Source organism: Physella acuta, unplaced genomic scaffold (assembly GCF_028476545.2).
Source record: "Physella acuta isolate Inbredline_101_S28 unplaced genomic scaffold, ASM2847654v3 ptg000562l, whole genome shotgun sequence".
In the NCBI taxonomy this organism is placed as follows: domain Eukaryota; kingdom Metazoa; phylum Mollusca; class Gastropoda; family Physidae; genus Physella; species Physella acuta.
Genome location: NW_026732081.1, coordinates 2165062 through 2185499, shown reverse-complemented (window position 1 = coordinate 2185499; position 20438 = coordinate 2165062). Strand labels below are relative to the sequence as shown.

At 38.0% G+C, this 20438-nt stretch overlaps 1 protein-coding gene across 1 annotated transcript in view; it reads left to right on the top strand.

Annotated features, from left to right (window-relative positions):
- Positions 1-20438, top strand: part of LOC131946479 (receptor-type tyrosine-protein phosphatase N2) — a 242185-nt gene that overhangs the window by 121992 nt on the left and 99755 nt on the right. The window contains exon 9 of the mRNA XM_059307257.1: positions 11295-11380. Coding sequence (XP_059163240.1) covers positions 11295-11380 — 86 coding nt within the window. The remainder of the gene's footprint in view (positions 1-11294; positions 11381-20438) is intronic.

Sequence of the window (20438 nt, the reverse complement as noted above, 5' to 3'; positions counted from 1 at the left end):
CCCAACCCAACCTACCCCCCCCTCACGGCCTCCCAACACACCACCTCACCCTCCCAAACCCAACCTACCCCCCCCCCTCACGACCTCCCCACACACCACCTCACCCTCCCCAACCCAACCTACCTCCCCTCACGACCTCACCACACACTACCTCACCCTCCCCCACCCAACCTACCGCCCACACTACCTCACCCTCCCACCCAACCCAACCTACCCCCCACACGACCTCCCCCACACATCCCATTTCCTGTCTGACTTCTGTTTCCGGTGCCAGAGCTTCTCACTCCCATTGGATGGCTGTAGGGCATGGGGCAGGTGTTCACCAATGACGTCTGCCCCGACTCTGGGATTTTCTTTGTCACATCATCATTCCGCCTCGTGATGTGAATAAAATATCCTCAGGAAAAGATTCATCAACCCTCAATTATTACAGCAGATTTATCCGATAATTGATTATAGGAACAGGTTTACACAATAATTGATTTTAAGGACAGATGTATCAAATGAACGAAAAGAGATATTGATCTACCAATAATTAATTATAGGGACAGATTTATCTGTAATTAATTAAAATAAGAGATTAACCAATCTAAGTTACATGAACAAATTTACCAATAATTAATTATAGAACAGATTAACTAACGAGTATAAGAATTAATTTATTCATTTCCTTTTGATAAACGAACTAATTTACGAATGATTAAATATTGGAAAAGCTGTATTAACCCCAACTGGCATCAATGTATCAATCAATGTATCAATCAATGTATTAATCAATGTATTAATCGATAAATCGATCGATATAATCAGTGTATTCTTTTTCAAAATCTTATTTAGGAAATGCTCATACAGACTTAAAATATTTTAATAATTTATTAGAATCTTCTTACAATTTCAATGTAATTTACTTTCGCAAAAATATACATGACTTTTAATCTAAAAAAAATGTACTAAAGCTAAGTTTGTTTTTAGCATAGGGTTTACAAAAATTATTTTCATTTCTATTATTGACAGAATCAACTGACCAATTTATTGAGATTTATTTTCTATCAAATTCTAGACATTTTTTATGAAATATAAAAAAAAAAACACACACACTCCTTTATACAAAAAAGGCTTGTGGCAAAACTATCGCACTTAGTGTCAAAGTGTTACCAACCTTTCATCCTTGAATATTCTTTAAATTATCATTAAATCCCGACCATTTTCTTTAGTTTAAGGGGACGCAACCCAAGCGAAAATAACCTTCTAAGTCAACTATGTTTACGGTTTTTCACTTTTACCTAAATCAGAGAGCAATTTTTAATAGCTCTAATAAAACCCCCATCACGTTATAGTATTTAATTGCGGCCAATTTCCGGCTTATTATCATTAAAATACTTTGGTGGCTGTTTCTTGTCGCCGCTACTGCAAGGGGAAGTGGTGATGTGATGATGATGTTCTGGAATTATCCGTACATCACAGCTGCGAGACGTAATCGCGATGAGATATGTTCCAGCTTTTAGCGTTTCTTTCATCTTCCAACAAATCTCTGGTTATAGCCACGGTTCTTGTATGATGGGTTTGATCCAACGCCGATAGGAAAATAAAGATGGCTACTTTATGAGGGGGGGGGGGGGGGGGGGAGCGAGTCTGGTGTAGCTAACTACCCAGGATTTAGATTTTAGAATCTCCTGCAAACCGTTGTCTGCTTACCTTTAATTAATCTCGAGATAATAATCCCCGGGGAGGGAGGGGTTAAGGTGAGAAGCTTCAAACAAGGAAAGATAACACATTTGTCATTTTACTCGCCCGCGAGATAGCTTCAAAGACGGAGTGGGGAAATTATCAGCTACAGGGAGTTAACTCTCGCGTCTTTGTAGATTCATTCCCTTTGCTTCAAATATATTTTTTTTACATATCCCATTTTATATGATGATTGAGCTATTACGTTTTAAAACATAATTTAGAGGACACTTTTAAATGCTCGCTAAAAGGAAATAGAATATATTTTAAAAGGTTTTTTTTTTCTCTTTAGCAAAACTGTTCGATTAAAATAGAAGGAAATTCCGAGGCATCGGGTCAGGTCTGAAACAAACAACTGAGTCCTCACGTAAACTCTGACCTCTAACCCCAATAAATATATTTTACTGTAACTCTATTGTACGGTGTATACACACTTTGTTATGTGTGGGGTTTTTTTTATCTCAATGTGTTTATCCAACACCGGATCACCGTTTAGACAATATTATGCTAGCGCTAATCTCTTGTAGATTTACGGTGTTCACACATTTTGTGACCCCTGTCTTAATGTCCCACGTCGCTTCACCGTGTAGATACACCGTGTGCTAATCTAAAGTAGAACCAAACAGTCGGCAGTGCTTGACGGTGTAGACACAAATTATGCTAGCCATTTTTAACTTCCGTCTTCAGCTTAAGCTGGGAATTCGACTCGTTTTTCGCCATACAGTACTTTAAAGCATAATGACAATAAAGCATAATTACAATAAAGCACAATAACGATAAAGCCTAATTACAATAAAGCTTGATGACAATCAAGCGTAAAAACAAAAAAACATTAGGACAACAAAGTATAATGTCACCAAAGTATAATGTCAGCAAAGTATAATGTCAGCAAAGTATAATGTCACCAAAGTATAATGTCACCAAAGTATAATGTCACCAAAGTATGTCACCAAAGTATAATGTCGCCAAAGTATAATGTCGCCAAAGTATAATGTCACCAAACTGTAATGTCACCAAAGTATGATGTCACCAAAGTATAATGAGAAAAAACCGCTATGCCTGATGACACTGAAATGTCATGTAACTTCATGAGCCACATCCCACCTTGTCATCTGACATTTGACATGCTGTATTCCACATAACCAGCTTCACCACACACAACATTCCCACCACCATCCTATAACAAACAACAATCATTCTCGCCAAAAAAAACGGAAACCATTTCGATCTAAAACAAAACAAAGGCCCTAATTCAATAAATATTTGACATTTGTTCCGTGGGTTTTCTCCCAATTAAAGCCCCGGCTCCATTGATTACCTTTTACCTGAAGCTCCACATTGTTCGTTACGATCGTCTAGCAGGAATAATTTCTTGCGACCTGTACCAAGGTATGGCCTGGAGTAGTTCGGCCAGGTACTCATTCGAGGAATCAATCGCTGGCCAATTATAGGGCCAACAGTAAATGGCCAAAACATATCAGAATCAACTGCTGGCCAATTTTAGGGCCAACATTCAATGGCCAAAGTACATCAGAATCAACTGCTGGCCAATTATAGGGCCAACAGTCAATGGCCAAAGTACATCAGAATCAACTGCTGGCCAATTTTAGGGCCAACATTCAATGGCCAAAGTACATCAGAATCAACTGCTGGCCAATTATAGGTCCAATAGTAAATTGTCAAAACACATAATAAATAACCGCTGGCAAACAGGACCAACAATGAATGGCCAAACACATCAACTTAATTTTTTTCCACTTGGTGAAGTCTTCAGTGAAGATATGTTTATAGCTGTGGCGTACTATGGACTTAGGTGAGTGACGTCATACCTCTAAATAACGGTAGAAATAATCGATAATTTGTATTAGTTAGTCAATTTAAGGTTAAAACTTATCAAATTCGTCGAGATTGCAGCTATAACTTTACAGCAATATGTTCATCAATTTTAAAAAAGTATTTTTAAAAATGACCTAATGCTGTTTCATTAAGTTTGGGTATCATTGTGTTACTAGTTTGGAGTTGTGTGCGTAACACATTGAATCGAGTATATTCAACAAATCTGTAGAATCTTTTCTAAACAAGACTGCTGAGTTTATCCTATTGAACTGGATATCTGAATCTAATGTATCATTATTCAACAAACAAATCGAATATATGGTTAACGAAGCCAGTTAAATAAATTCTGTCTAAATACTACTTGATTACCTAATTTATTTATTTTTAAACTTTACTAAATAAATTTTTAAGATTATATAAACCTACGCTTAGAACATATTGTATTCTTTAGAAAAGATTCATAAAATATACTCTTTGTAAAACGTGACTTTAAATATATTTTTTAAACTATAGGTTTCGTGTACAGAACATTTTCTTTTAAACACACATATAACACATGATTCAGCACGATGTTACTGTTCTATAGAACATGTTCCACAAATCATACAGATAGCACATGCTACATTATGATGCTATTGTTCTATAGAACATGTTCCACAAATCATACAGATAGCACATGCTACAATATGATGCTATTGTTCTATAGAATATGTTCCACAAATCATACAGATAGCACATGCTACAATATGATGGTATTGTTCTATAGAACATGTTCCACAAATCATACAGATAGCACATGCTACAATATGATGCTATTGTTCTATAGTACATGTTCCACAAATCATACAGATAGCACATGCTACAATATGATGCTATTGTTCTATAGAACATAATCTGTAAATCATACAGATAGCACATGCTACATGCTACAATATGATGCTATTGTTCTATAGTACATGTTCCACAAATCATACAGATAGCACATGCTACAATATGATGCTATTGTTCTATAGAACATAATCTGTAAATCATACAGATAGCACATGCTACATGCTACAATATGATGCTATTGTTCTATAGAACATGTTCCACAAATCATACAGATAGCACATGCTACAATATGATGCTATTGTTCTATAGAACATGTTCCACAAATCATACAGATAGCACATGCTACAATATGATGCTACTGTTCTATAGAACACGTTCTATAAATCATACAGATAGCACATGCTACAATATGATGCTACTGTTCTATAGAACACGTTCTATAAATCATACAAATAGCACATGCTACAATATGATGCTACTGTTCTATAGAATATGTTCCACAAATCATACAGATAGCACATGCTACAATATGACGCTATTGTTCTAGAGAACATGTTCCACAAATCATACAGACAGGACATGCTACAATATGATGCTACTGTTCTATAGAACATGTTCTATGAATAAACCCGACAACCTGATGCTACCATACGATGCTATTGTTCTAGAAAATTCATCCCTGACAAAATGGCCGACACTGTGATGTAATAAAATCCAAATAATTGGCACCTAAAAATACCTCCCAGCCCGGATTTCCCTTTGTCTGGCTCCAGAGATGAAAGTTATTTGGGAATGATTTTATTTTTTTAAGCTATCACATTTTGTTTCAAATTTTATTTTTAAATTATTTTTTTTTGTCCAGAAAATGGCGAATTACACAGAAAAAAGAATTTTGAATTTGGTTCAGTTCAGAAACCTGTAAATGAAATATCTGTTGAGCGTGATTCATGCTTGCTTTAAACATGGTTCATGCTTGCTTTAAACACGGTTCATGCTTGCTTTAAACATGGTTCATGCTTGCTTTAAACATGGTTCATGCTTGCTTTAAACATGGTTCATGCTTGCTTTAAACATGGTTCATGCTTGCTTTAAACATGGTTCATGCTTGCTTTAATTAAACATGGTTCATGCTTGCTTCTGTCAAAATATCCAGCCTGTAATGAATACTTACTCCGAGATTACATAATACAGACCTGAACACTAGTTGGCGTTGACGTATATAAAAAAATCATTAGCTACGTGTAGAAAATGTAGCTACAATTAAAAGCAGCCTTAAATTTATTAGCAGGTCAAAATGTTAGAAAAATCTAAAATATTGTATTAGTAGTCTAAAATATTACAGTAGTCTAAAATATATTGACAGTTTAAAATACATTCGCAGGCTAAACATTCTGAGCAGTCTGAATATGTAGCAAGGCAAACTCATAAATACAAAATGACTATAAGACTTTATAATAAGTGAAAAGTCAATCTTCTTTCTGTGGAAAAATATCACAGTTCAAATATAATAACCTATAAAGTAATTCACTTTCCTTGTACATAATACAATAAAAATATAAATGTATGTCATTTTAATGTATAAATACCTCCTTATAACAATGGGAACAGTCCGAATATAGCATCGTTGTTTATCACATTACTAAACTTATTATCTACACCAACATTTTCTCCGAGCTTTCAACAATTGTATCAAAAGACAAGCAGTCAGAAAATCCTGACTAATCTTGTAAAGTCATCTTCTTCCAGCAAATTAGCTTGGACAGTCCCGCAGAAACAGATTTCCACAAAATATCTTTGTCCAGGAATCTAATTCCATTCAATAATCAGTAGACAATCTTGAATTATTTTTATCCTAGGTAGGAAATTATTTAAAGCCATATTTTAATCACTACATCGATGAAGACTTTTGCTGTAAAAACATTTATTTGAACTAAGTAAAAATCTCATAGAAAATCATAAAATTATTTTTTCCTGAATCTCGAGGTTTCAATCGATGATTGAACTTTCTTCGACCGGTCTTATCATAAGGATTAAAAATGTTCATGGCTTAGGATGTCGACTTGAACAAGATAAGAAACGTAGCTTAGGTTCGATGTTAGAGGGTAGTCGTTTACATGAACAAGATAGAAGGATATGAGGCGGGTGGGAGCAATTGTTGTAGATGAAATATACGCTGTTGGAGACCGTCTGGTTAAAATGGTGTAGTTACATATGTACCTTTTTCTACTAGAGATTCTGTGGTGAGATGAAGTGTATCTTATATATGGTCACCATTCAACAGATAGCTCTGACCTGTCATAACCACCTATCTCACCTGTCATAACCACCTGACCTCTCACCTGTCATAACCACCTGACCTCTCACCTGTCATAACCCCCTGAACTTACCTGTCATACAACTAACCACCTGACCTCTCCTCTCACCTGTCATAACTAACTGAACTCACCTGTCATAACTAACTGAACTCACCTGTCATAACCACCTGACCTCTCACCTGTCATAACCACCTGAACTCACCTGTCATAACCACTTAACTCACCTGTTTTAACCACCTGACCGCCCACCTGTCCTACAACTAACCACCTGACCTCACCTGTCATAACCACCTCACCTCTCACCTGTCATAACCACCTGACCTCTCACCTGTCATAACCACCTGACCGCCCACCTGTCCAGGTATTACGCCCATATATCACGGCTTAATATCCTCCCTAATCTCAACGTGAGTAGCCGTGACGGCCGCTAGCGCGCGTGTGTGTGTGAGTAAAGACAGTCCGCCATAAAACCGCCAACAAGATCAAATTACTGCGATTATGGTAGTGTGGACATCTCCGCGGCTAATACGTCTAGATCCGTTGTTAGATCAATCATGAGTTGATGCTAACTCGTCAGGACACACGATTAGCAGGCAGATTAGCTCATGTTTAGCTCCGTCCCTCCAGCCTTTAGCTCAGACGCTTGAAACCCCACTGGGGATGTGAGCGGATTTTCTGCACCTTCCTCCCGCAATTATCACCAAACGAAGCTAATTTTCCGATGCGTTTGTCGCTCCATCTACTAGATGACCTAATTACATATATTTCCCATCGTCCTCTTCATCTGCCTGAAGTAACCAATCGCATTGCTGGGTGACCACATTCATTAAATATCTATAGTAAATCGGCTTCAGTGGATTAATCCGCGGGCGATATTCAAGAGTATATCCTGTGTCGCAGTATTGCTAAATACAGTGTGGAAAAAACATACATTTATAAAATAATGGTCGAAACAGTAATTGGAATAAAAAATATTTCTGCGGGTTAAATTATTCCTTGCAACGCACTTTCAAATTCTTCAAAACTTTTGTAAATAATGTAAAATTAGTGGCCGACTAGTCATTAAAATTTTTTCTTTGAGGTATCACCAACCAGTGAATTACCTCCCCCCGACCCGGAAATTTTAAGCACCCAGTACGGAAGTTTCAAGTGGCCCCCTCCCCACACGGGAAAAATGTTTAGAAAGAAACCCTGTCATCTATTATATTACTGTGGAAGATCAGTCATGTCTTGAGAAAATGAGGGCAATACGATGACAAGGGTAAGATTTTGATAAGTGTTTGGGTTAAGATTAGTTTGAGAGCTATGTGCATGGTTACGGTAAGGGTCATGTCTTTGGTTAAATGTAGACCTGGGTTAGTATTATGGTATCGATACTTGCTAAACAGTTTAAATTGGCCCTCAAGGCATTCACTCAAGTACCGGGTCTATTAGAGCTAGGAATAATGAGAGCCAATCTTAACCGGACGTAGTTTATTCATAATAAACCCAGTAGTTTTAAACAGGCCCAACCCAACAGCTTCCTCTAGCTCCCCCAACAGCTTCCTATAGCTCTGATTTAAACAGGCCCAACCCAACAGCTTCCTACAGCTCTGATTTAAACACGCCTAACCCAACAGCTTCCTATAGCTCTGATTTAAACAGGCCCAACCCAACAGCTTCCTACAGCTCTGATTTAAACACGCCTAACCCAACAGCTTCCTACAGCTCTGATTTAAACAGGCCAACAGTTACATATAGCTCCCCCAACAGCTTCCTCTAGCTGCCCCAACAGCTTCCTAAAGCTCGGATTTAAACAGGCCCAACCCAACAGCTTCCTGCAGCTCTGATTTAAACAGGCCCAACCCAACAGCTTCCTATAGCTCCCCCAACAGCTTCCTACAGCTCTGATTTAAACAGGCCCAACGCCCAACCCAACAGCTTCCTATAGCTCCCCCCAACAGCTTCCTATAGCTCTGATTTAAACAGACCCAACAGCTTCCTACAGCTCTGATTTAAACAGGCCTAGCCCCAACAGCTTCCTATGGCTCTTTTAATGATTTCCTGCGTCAAAAAAAATCGTTTCTATTTACAAAACAAGATTCTTTGCTGCGAGAGCTAAATGTTGAATGAGCCAACTTTGTAGTGTGTTGTGAGTGAATCAGCTCCGAACATTTCAACCGAACCTCCTCCAACCGCTGATGTTAAACGGCGTATAAATAATGTACGGAATCGCCGATTCCATTTCATGGCCGTTCTTTCAGCGGGTTCATAGAACTTCCCTGCCGGTTTTTGATTTATTTGGTTGTGTGTGTCGATGCACTGCTTGGGTCTTTGAATATTTTAGATGGCACACTGTCGACATCATTTGACCTCCTACGGAATACAATAGCCAGCGATTCACTGACTCTTCTCTCTTTACTCGATATACGAGTCACTGTTCTGTTCAGTAATATAAGAGTCAGTTACAACGTTATCTCTGTAATTACTGTAAGAGTCATTGACTCTGTGTGTATTAGTACAAAAGCGGCTGACTCCGTAATCATTAGATTTAGTTTAAAATTCTGTACTTTATAATTCTTATATTTAGTTCAAGATTTATTGCCTCTGTTAAGTAGGCACTTAAAATAAGAATCTTGACTCAGTGTTTTATTTAATTAAGTTAACTTTGTAACCTTATTTATAATGGTACTACTTATACTGTTCTTTATCTAAAAATGTATAAGACTATATATAAAGTCAGGTTATTTAGTTCAAGTCAAGACGCCGCTGACTCTATAATGTATGTTTCCTTAATTCAAGAGTCAATGACTCCCAGACTCCTCTACACCTAATTACATTCACATTACCATGACTCCACGTACATGACTAGGAGCGCTCTGAAAATATGAAGACAAGCAACCCGGCAACATACCACACGACAAATAAAACACAGGATAGCTATGATGGTAGCTAGCATGATTAGGGTAACTTTAAAAGGTCGCCACGGAAATTGCAGTTTGGCCCCCGAAGCCACAAGAAGACTGGCAAGATGAGAATTATACGGGGAGCGAAAATTGGGGAATGGCCAGAGAATGGGAAAGGAAACCGTGTTTCACCAAAAGAGCTCCATCAGTGCTCAGATTTGGGAGTAGACCACATTTATGTCAAATCTGGAAGCAAATTCGTCAATATGGGCTTTATTTTTTTTTATTTTTTTATTTTTTTTTTTTTTTACGAGTAAAATAATTTAAAAACTAATTGGGAGTGGTAGGTAAATTGCATAAATTAAGGGATGATTAAATAAATTAGTTAATGTAGATGACGTAAGTGTATTTTTACGATGTAAAAGCTCAAATTATCTTGTACAACCTTCAAAATTCAGTTGTCAAGTTTACGTAAAGCTGAAATCGGGAAATTTAAGTGATTAATGTATCTAAGATCTAATCTATTAATCAAGAGATGATTATATAATTTTAAATCAATATGAAACGTACTTTACATTCGAGTTGTGTTGTGTAAGTTAGCATTGAGTATCTGGAATTGAGGCTTTAGTTCAGCTATCATGCAACAGGAAACGGTGAGATCAAAGACTAGAAACAGCAAATATTGATGTGTTTATGATATAAAATTCCTGGGATTAGAATTTCTTATCTTAGGAAAATTTCGCTAACTTGAAGGAGAAAGCCAAAACTTTTCTACATGACAATGTATCAAAAATGTGTAGTTTAAGTCAACGAAAGAATCAAACGAACATCCATTACTAAATGCTGGACAGTCATAGACGAATCTGCGGGATGGGTAAAGAGGGGGAGAGGGCAGAAAAAATGGAAAGATAATTATAAGCCTATTAAAAATAAACAAATTATTTGTTTGTTTGTTTGTTTTAAATATTAATTTTTTCTTTTCTTAATATTTATGAATATATATATATAAATGTAGGTATGGGTGACTCTCTGCAGGGTCACAGTGGCTCCTTCAAAATATATATCCATATTTACCTAATCCAGGGGTCGGCAACCTGCGGCTCGCGAGCCGCATGCGGCTATTTTGATGTCAATATGCGGCTCTCCAGTTCCGTAATAATTATATTATTTTATTTTCAAAACTCAAAAAAACATTATACTGTAAAACCAAAAACAACTTTAAACAATTGTTTTTAAAAATGAGAATAGGTGGATTAGAGTATATGGACAGTTGACAGCCGCTGGGCATTAGCAATGTTTCTTCCTGACTCTTTTCTCCGAGCCAGCCCCGTGGCAATGTTTCCATGCTTTCCACTACTCAAGTGCATAAAAATATTAGTGGCTCTTTAAAAATTTGGAAATTTTGTAGATTGTAACTTTTGGCTCTTCCATCTAAAAAGGTTGCCGACCCCTGACCTAATCCAACAACCCCCACCCTAACACCAACATAATCTCACTGATAAATATGCCTAGGCAGACTGCTGTGTTGACAAAATTTCGAAGAACTGAAGTCAGTGTTGTTGTTGTTGTCTCAACATGATATTGATCTGAAGACCATAAGTGTTAGGGTTTGACTGATGAAAAGCTGGAGGTTAGGGTGAGGGTTTGACTGGTATAAAGCTGTAGGTCCATCCATTTACTGAGTTATCTGTTTCTTCTACAGAGTCGGGCCAGGCCGCATGGTCAGTCTAAACGTCAACACCGACCCCAAGGGCACGTGGGACGCCGAGAAAATAGCCAAGGAAGCTCGTGAGTACATGTTGACTAACACGGGGGGGGGGGGGTCTAATGAGGGGTCTAATGAGGGGGTGTCTAAGTGTGTCTAATTAGGGGGTGTCTAAGTGTCTAATTAGGGGGTGTCTAATGAGGAAGGGTCTAATGAAGAGGTGTCTAATGAAGGGTGTCTAATGAGGGGGGTCTAATAAGGGGGGTCTAATGGTGTCTAATGAGGGGGGTCTAATGAGGGGGTGTCTAAGTGTGTCTAATTAGGGGGTGTCTAATGAGGAAGGGTCTAATGAAGAGGTGTCTAATGAAGGGTGTCTAATGAGGGGGTGTCTAATAAAGGGGCGTCTAATAAGGGTGTGTCTAATTAGAGGGTGCCTAATGAGGGGGTGGTGTTTTAGTGTGTCTAATGAAGAAGGGTCTGTCTAATAAAGGGGTGTCTAATGAAGGGTGTCTAATAAGGCGTGGTCTAATGAGGAAGGGTCTAATGAAGAGTTGTCTAATGAGGGGTGTAATGAAGGGGGGGGTCTGATGAGGGGGTGACTAAATGTGTCTAATGAGGGGGTTTCTATGGGTGAAGGTTTCAGAGGTTGGGGCTTTAAAGGGGGGGGGGGTTTAAAGGGTGTCTGGTAAAAGGGTGTCATGGAACAAACTGAAGAGAATGGAGCTGTATTTGGTGCCCATACTCCAGCAGGACAGAGAACTCTGGGCAGCTGGAGTTGATGGCCCATGCCCCTGCAAGAAGCACGGGAGATGATGTTCAAATATTTTCTCTGTTTTGTACAAGAAAAGTCTATAATTAAACTCCACAAAAGCCACCTCTCCAGCCATCTCAATACAAGAGAAAGCTTGACTTATCTTCATACATGTATTAAATATGGCTTTTTGGTGCAAATGTTCAACAATGATAATTAATCAAGTTATTTTTAAATCATGACCTCCCTGTTCAATAGTTGTTTAAAAAACTCAAAACAAACGAATTGAAATCGCCCCCTCAGGAGTATCACGTGGTCACTTCTGCTACCTGTAATAGATCTCTTAACTGCCCATCTGTTATCATTTGCAAAGTCACGTGACAACACAAAATGGCGGGTTGACATGTGATCCTTTACTCCCCAACATCGTTAATTCTAAATCCGGACACTTTTTTTGCGTAAATATTTTAACCTAATTACTGATCTTCGTTGACAATGTTTAAAGCTAATAGTTTCGTGTCGCTACTGGCAGCTGAATGCTGTGCTACCTATAATTATACTGCTACTGGCAGCTGAATGCTGTGCTACCTATAATTATACTTCCAATAGTTTCGTGTCGCTACTGGCAGCTGAAGGCTGTGCTACCTATAATTATACTTCCAGTAGAGCACAATGCATGGATCAATAAATTATTTCTTTTAAAATTAATCAAGTTTGTTTTGGTGTCGCGAAGATTAGTCAAGAAAATACTCTCCTGTTATTAAAATATTTTTAACAATATTAATTTACAATTTTACAATATTAATTTACAAGTATGTCATGCAATTGTGCTGATCCTTCTAATTTCGATATTTGACTGGTAATTTTAAAAACAATAATTAGGTTAATTAAATACCAGGTTAATTAATTTGATCAGCAATTAATAATAATATTCTTAAGGAGCTTGTTAAAGGATCATGTTTTATGTGTTATGTAAGGGTCAGAGATTTGGACGAAGGAATTTTTAAAAGGTGCAGGGGGTTTTAGCTCGTTAAGGAGATGTTTCTGACGTCACTGGTCGTGAATGTCTATGACGTCACTGGTCAAGTGAATGGCTATGACGTCACTGGCTGGTGAATGACTCTGACGTCACTGATCTTGAATGTCTATGACGTCAATTTAGACATGGCGAATGTCTCTGACGTCACTAGCCAGGTGAATAGCTCTGACGTCACTGGCCAGGTGAATAGCTCTGACGTCACTGGCCAGGTAATTCTGTAGCCCCGCGCGTGAGGAGACAGCAGGAGACGAGATTGCGCACGCGAGTGTGAGCAGGAAAACAAGAAAGATTACGGTTGATGGCCTGACCGGGACTAACGAGGCGACCCGCGGACACGGCACGAATTACGGCTGAGACTTTCTCTCCGAGTTCCAGATTGTTCCAGGGGGTTCTAGAGACGTGCTGACAGCTTCAAAGGCCGGCATTGTCGTGGTCACGTGGTTATCGCTGGCCGCGAGAGGAGGCCTACTTCACGACGGTAGGGGGGTGGGGGAGGTCATGATCTTTTAGAACAAGGTCAGGTCAGTTTTCTGATCAGATCCATGATCTTTTAGAGCAAAATCAGATCGGTTTACAACCTAGGGCCATACGATGAGTTCAATGGCCAGAGTTGGGTTGTAGGGCAATGCGATGAGCTTATTGGCCAGTTGGGTTGTAGGGCCATCCGATGTGTTTAATGGCCAGGGTTGGGTTGTTAGGGCCATCATATGAGTTTAATGGCCAGTTGGGTTGTAGGGCCATCCGATGTGTTTAATGGCCAGGGTTAGGTTGTTAGGGACATCCGATGAGCTTATTGGCCAGTTGGGTTGTAGGGCCATCCGATGTGTTTAATGGCCAGGGTTGGGTTGTTAGGGCCATCCGATGAGCTTATTGGCCAGTTGGGTTGTAGGGCCATCCGATGTGTTTAATGGCCAGGGTTGGGTTGTTAGGGCCATCATATGAGTTTAATGGCCAGTTGGGTTGTAGGGCCATCCGATGAGTTTAATGACCAGGGTTGGGTTGTTAGGGCCATCCGATGAGTTTAATGCCCGGGGTTGGGTTGTTAGGGCCATCATATGAGTTTAATGGCCAGTTGGGTTGTAGGGCCATCCGATGAGTTTAATGCCCGGGGTTGGGTTGTTAGGGCCATCATATGAGTTTAATGGCCAGTTGGGTTGTAGGGCCATCCGATGAGTTTAATGCCCGGGGTTGGGTTGTTAGGGCCATCATATGAGTTTAATGGCCAGTTGGGTTGTAGGGCCATCCGATGAGTTTAATGGCCGGGGTTGGGTTGAGTACGTTATAAACATGTTATCAATATAATTGGTTTTTATTGACTAGTTGAACCCAGTTGTTCATATATCGGGTCTATTGGTTTAAAAAACGGAATATTTAAACTGGGTCTTAATGTTAGGTCTATACTTAACGTAAATAATAAAGCAGGTTTTTAATTTGGGTAAAACATAATTCTATTATTATACGTGATTCGAAGCATTGGCTTAATGGTTTGATATGTTTTGTGATACTAGCTAAAATATGATATAAGCTTTGCTTGGGCACAAACTTCAAATGTTTAAAACATACTCAACAAATACCAGAAAGATCCTAGTTCTACATTGAAAAAAAAGTTTCATAAAACAAAATCTTTCCACTCTGTTCGTCCGAATTGTGACAGTCTCTCTGCAACCTCGCGTGCTAGCTGCTTTCTGGCAAATTTGAAATGTCGTTTTTATAATTACTCGAAGAACAAATATCTTAAAGGTCATTGCTAATTCTAGAAGAAATGTTTCTAAAAACTACAAGACAAACGGATTCAGCCCAGAATTGTAATTAGCTTGCAATTATTCTAATTGTTAATGAATGAAAATTTTAGTTTTCTTTCTAAGCTACTTTGTTATTTATGCTAATTTCGTTTTGTCAGTGAAAATATTTCAAGAAAATAATTAGCGGCGAATAATGCAATCAGAATGATGTATCTGATTGCAGTAGCGACGGAATATTGTAAATTTAAATGAAGAGTAAAAGAAACTTTAAGAAGTAAATTAGAAGATGAAGTTAACTTTGAACGGAAGATAGGAATTTAAAGAAACTTTAAGAAGTAGATTAGAAGAGGAGGTTAACTTTGAATGTAAGATAGGAATTTAAAGAAACTTTAAGAAGTAGATTAGAATATGAAGTTAATTTTGAATGACTTAAGTGAACTAAACTAGAAAATAAGGAGTAGATTAATAGAGGGAGTAAACTTTGAATGGAAGATGGAAGTTAAAGAAAATTTAAAAGTAAATTAGACGATGAAGTAAATTTTGAATGGTAAAAGTTTATAGAAGATTGGGAAAAGTTTGGGAGTTGAATTGAAGATAGAAAATTAATTTAAAATTGTAATTAAATATTCGAATTCAAAGAAAATGTAATTATTTGCCATGGTAAAGACAAAAGGGCGAAATTATGAAGAGATTGGATTTTAAAATAAGATTTAATTAATGATTATATTTTACATATACGTATGGCTTCGGGTCACGTGCATCTATGATTGTTTGTAATGTGAGGTTTGGGTGACTATTGTCACTTGCTTATCACAGAGAAATAATAGTCATGTGACTATTGTATTTACTTATCATTGAGAAACAGTAGTAATGTGACTATTGTCACTAACCATAGTATTCCTGTTTTCTCATTTCTTCTACACCAGTTTCAACAACTTTTTTACCACACCGACACTTTTCAACCAAACAAATATTCCATTTGACATGTTTTTAACATAACCAGAAAACAATATATCTAAAGGGAGAGAAGCAACAATATATCTTAGGGGAGAGAAGCAAGTCTTTCATCTCTGTCGTCACGGGCAGAAGCTCCAGGAGCTTAATGAGTCACCGGTGAGACAGAAAACTGAGCCCTGTCGTTTAAACTCGATCACCTTCAGATATTTCATTCTGTCCAGAACCATCAAGTTTTCTCATGCACTCCACAAACATCAATTTTTCATGCTTTCCACATGAAATTTGTTCATGCTCTTCCCAAACATCAAATTTTCATGCTTTAGACAAACGTGAACTTTTTTCATGCTCTCCCCAAACATCATTTTTCATGCTCTCCCCAAAAATCATTTTTCATGATCTCCTCAAACATCAAGTTTGATCATTCTGTCCCCGGCCATCATGTTTTCCCGAGCCATCATTTTTTTTCATGCTCACCTCTCCCCCCCCCCTCAATTGTTTTTTTATGAACAACCCTACCTTCAAATTTTTTAAATGCTACCGCTCCCCCCTCCATCAAGTTTTTCCATGCTCTCCCCAACCCTCAAATTTTTGCCGGATTTTTCCGGCACATGACATAAATTCCGGCCACATGTTCCGGCTGCTATCCAACTGTTGAAAAGGGTGGGGGGGGGGAGTCAGTCTTGAAGCCAGGACTGACATATACCTGACATTCATTAGCGAGTCGGCACCGGGTATTAACTATGTCTGTGGGCAGTAATCCAGCACTAAGGGGGGAGGGAGATGTATGGGGCGCTAGGGCCGGGCAGGCGGGAACACGAGACAGACCCTAATCTATCATCTAGTTTTGAGGCTAGAATTTTGAAAGGGAAGGTTCATTAGTTTTGTTACACCTGTCATGCTGTCTGTGGTAATGGCTAGTTAGGGTTACCTGCCGTAGCTCATCTGACGTCACTATTGCAGTGCCGGGTATCAACTTACCTGACTAGGTAAAAAATGGCAGAAGTTTCTCTAGACCAACACATACATCAACAGACAGTGTGGAGCACGTTTTCTGTATTACATATTAGAGAAGTCATTCCGAAACTGAGACCACCATCAACATATAGTAAGAAAATCGTTTTCCGTAATAAATATTAGTGAATTTCGCAATACATATTAGAGAAGTTATTCTCAAATTGTTACATCTTTCGATAAAATCTAGAAAGAAACACGTTTTTGTAATACTTTGTGAAACTATAAGAAAAACTTCCCCCTGTATTAATTTTGTCATGTGGTTGCTCCTGGTTAAACCGTTATTAAAACGGTCATGTAGTTCTGTTTATAACGCTCGTACACTACGTCACGATGAAGTAGTCTCCTGTACAATGTCCAGTTATCGTCTACATCATGACAGTACACAGGGGTCGGCGTGGTCGAGTCGGTAAAGCTCATAGCTGCTAAACTTATAAGTCTCGAGTTCGAACCCTCGGGCAGATGAGGCTCGTTAGCTGGGGACAGCCGCTCTTCTAGGAGAGACAACTCCAAAATCAAACAACTGCTTCCTTGTAGTTTGTTCTTGGTTGAACTAAGGATATGGAAGCAAATCCAAAAAGAAAAGCAGGCTGAAATCGGATACAATGGCCTCAATGGCGCACAACCAGTTGACACGTATCCTTAATTGTGATGAAGGGGATCCCTTCCAAAACTAAAATTAAGAACGAAGAAAAAGTTAGGGCCCTCCACGTTATAGATATCACGACAGGGTATTATTTTAATTGAGTTCTAATTACTTCAGGGGTGTTTTCTTAGTATTAACTGTAAAAAAAAATTCTCCATTTACTTTTTGCAGATGGTTACTTTTCAAATATTTTGTTGTGGACTGTTTACAAAATCTCCGTTAAAATTGTATAGTAGTATACAGTTGTTTTTAAATTGTTGCTGTAGTGAGTGCACATCAGTAATTTTTATTTCTGGCCTGTTCCACTAATTTTATGTCATGAGGATGGCCCCAACACTGAGAAGACTTGACACACAACTGTAGTCAGGATTTGAAGTTGGGGTTGGTCCCAACACTGAGAAGACTTGACACACAACTGTGTCAGGATTTGAAGTTGGGGTTGGTCCCAACACTGAGAAGACTTGACACACAACTGTGTCAGGATTTGAAGTTGGGGTTGGTCCCAACACTGAGAAGACTTGACACACAACTGTGTCAGGATTTGAAGTTGGGGTTGGTCCCAACACTGAGAAGACTTGACACACAACTGTGTCAGGATTTGAAGTTGGGGTTGGTCCCAACACTGAGAAGACTTGACACACAACTGTGTCAGGATTTGAAGTTGGGGTTGGTCCCAACACTGAGAAGACTTGACACACAACTGTGGTCAGGATTTGAAGTTGAGGTTGGTCCCAACACTGAGAAGACTTGACACACAACTGTGGTCAGGATTTGAAGGATCTGAAGCGTCACATGATCCAAAGAGTCTTCAATAAAATTCAGTACTTCCTGTGGGGGTCGGGTTGGTAACTCCCAGGGTGCCTTGATAACCCGCCCCTACAACATATCCGTCGTTTGATCAACTGACTCTGCCAGCTAGTAGTCTCGGGGGTCAGTGTGGGGGTCGGGGGCCCCAGCCATTTATCTTTATTAGCCTGTGTCCCCGGATGTATGAACCGAGGGGTTATCACTTTAAAGCACAAATAAAAGGATACAGCTATGTTAATGAAGCTATTTACAGCTATCTTAGATGTAATGGGTTTTCTCTACGGGTATCACGTGATCACATCAGCTGCAGAGTTTTTTTGTCTCAAGATGGGCCTGACTCTTAGTTTTTTTTTACACATTGCAAGTTTTTAGGGTATATAATGTTAGCACTACAGATTTGTATAGCATGGTAAATAATGTTAGCACTACAGTTTTGTATAACAGGGTAAATAATGTTGGCACTACAGTTTTGTATAACAGGGTAAATAATGTTGCCACTACATATTTGTATAACAGTGTAAATAATGTTGGCACTACAGATTTGTATAACAGTGTAAATAATGTTAGCACTACAGATTTAACAGTGTAAATAATGTTGGCACTACAGTTTTGTATAACAGGGTAAATAATGTTGGCACTTCAGCTTTGTATACCTGGGTAAATAATTTGGCACTAAAGATTTGTATAACAGGGTAAATAATGTTAGCACTACAGATTTGTATAACAGTGTAAATAATGTTGGCACTACTGATTTGTATAACAGGGTAAATAATGTTGGCACTACAGATTTGTATAACAGGGTAAATAATGTTAGCACTACAGATTTGTATAACAGGGTAAATAATGTTGGAACTACAGATTTAACAGTGTAAATAATGTTAGCACTACAGATTTGTATAACATGGTAAATAATGTTGGCACTAAAGACTTGTATAACAGGGTAAATAATGTTGCCACTACAGATTTGTATAACAGGGTAAATAATGTTGGCACTACAGATTTAACAGGGTAAATAATGTTGGCACTACAGATTTGTATAACAGGGTAAATAATGTTAGCACTACATATTTGTATAACAGTGTAAATAATGTTAGCACTACATATTTGTATAACAGTGTAAATAATGTTAGCACTACAGATTTGTATAACAGTGTAAATAATGTTGGCACTACAGATTTGAATAACAGGGTAAATATTGTTAGCACTACATATTTGTATAACAGTGTAAATAATGTTAGCACTACAGATTTGTATAACAGTGTAAATAATGTTGGCACTACAGATTTGTATAACAGGGTAAATAATGTTGGCACTACAGATTTGTATAACAGTGTAAATAATGTTGGCACTACAGATTTGTATAACAGGGTAAATAATGTTGGCACTACAGATTTGTATAACAGGGTAAATAATGTTGGCACTACAGATTTGTATAACAGTGTAAATAATGTTGGCACTACAGTTTTGTATAACAGTGTAAATAATGTTAGCACTACAGATTTGTATAACAGTGTAAATAATGTTGGCACTACAGATTTGTATAACAGGGTAAATAATGTTGGCACTACAGATTTAACAGGGTAAATAATGTTGGCACTACAGATTTAACAGGGTAAATAATGTTGGCACTACAGTTTTGTATAACAGGGTAAATAATGTTAGCACTACAGATTTGTATAGCATGGTAAATAATGTTGGCACTATAGATTTAACAGGGTAAATAATGTTAGCACTACAGATTTGTATAACAGGGTAAATAATGTTGGCACTACAGATTTGTATGACAGGATAAATAATTTGGCCCTTCAGATTTGTATAACAGGGTAAATAATGTTAGCACTACAGATTTGTATAGCATGGTAAATAATGTTGGCACTATAGATTTAACAGGGTAAATAATGTTAGCACTACAGATTTGTATAACAGGGTAAATAATGTTGGCACTACAGATTTGTATAACAGGGTAAATAATGTTGGCACTACAGATTTGTATAACAGGGTAAATAATTTTGGCACTACAGATTTGTATAACAGGGTCAATAATGTTAGCACTACATATTTGTATAACAGGGTAAATAATGTTGGCACTACAGTTTTGTATAACAGGGTAAATAATGTTGGCACTACAGATTTGTATAACAGTGTACATAATGTTAGCATTACAGATTTGTATAACAGTGTAAATAAT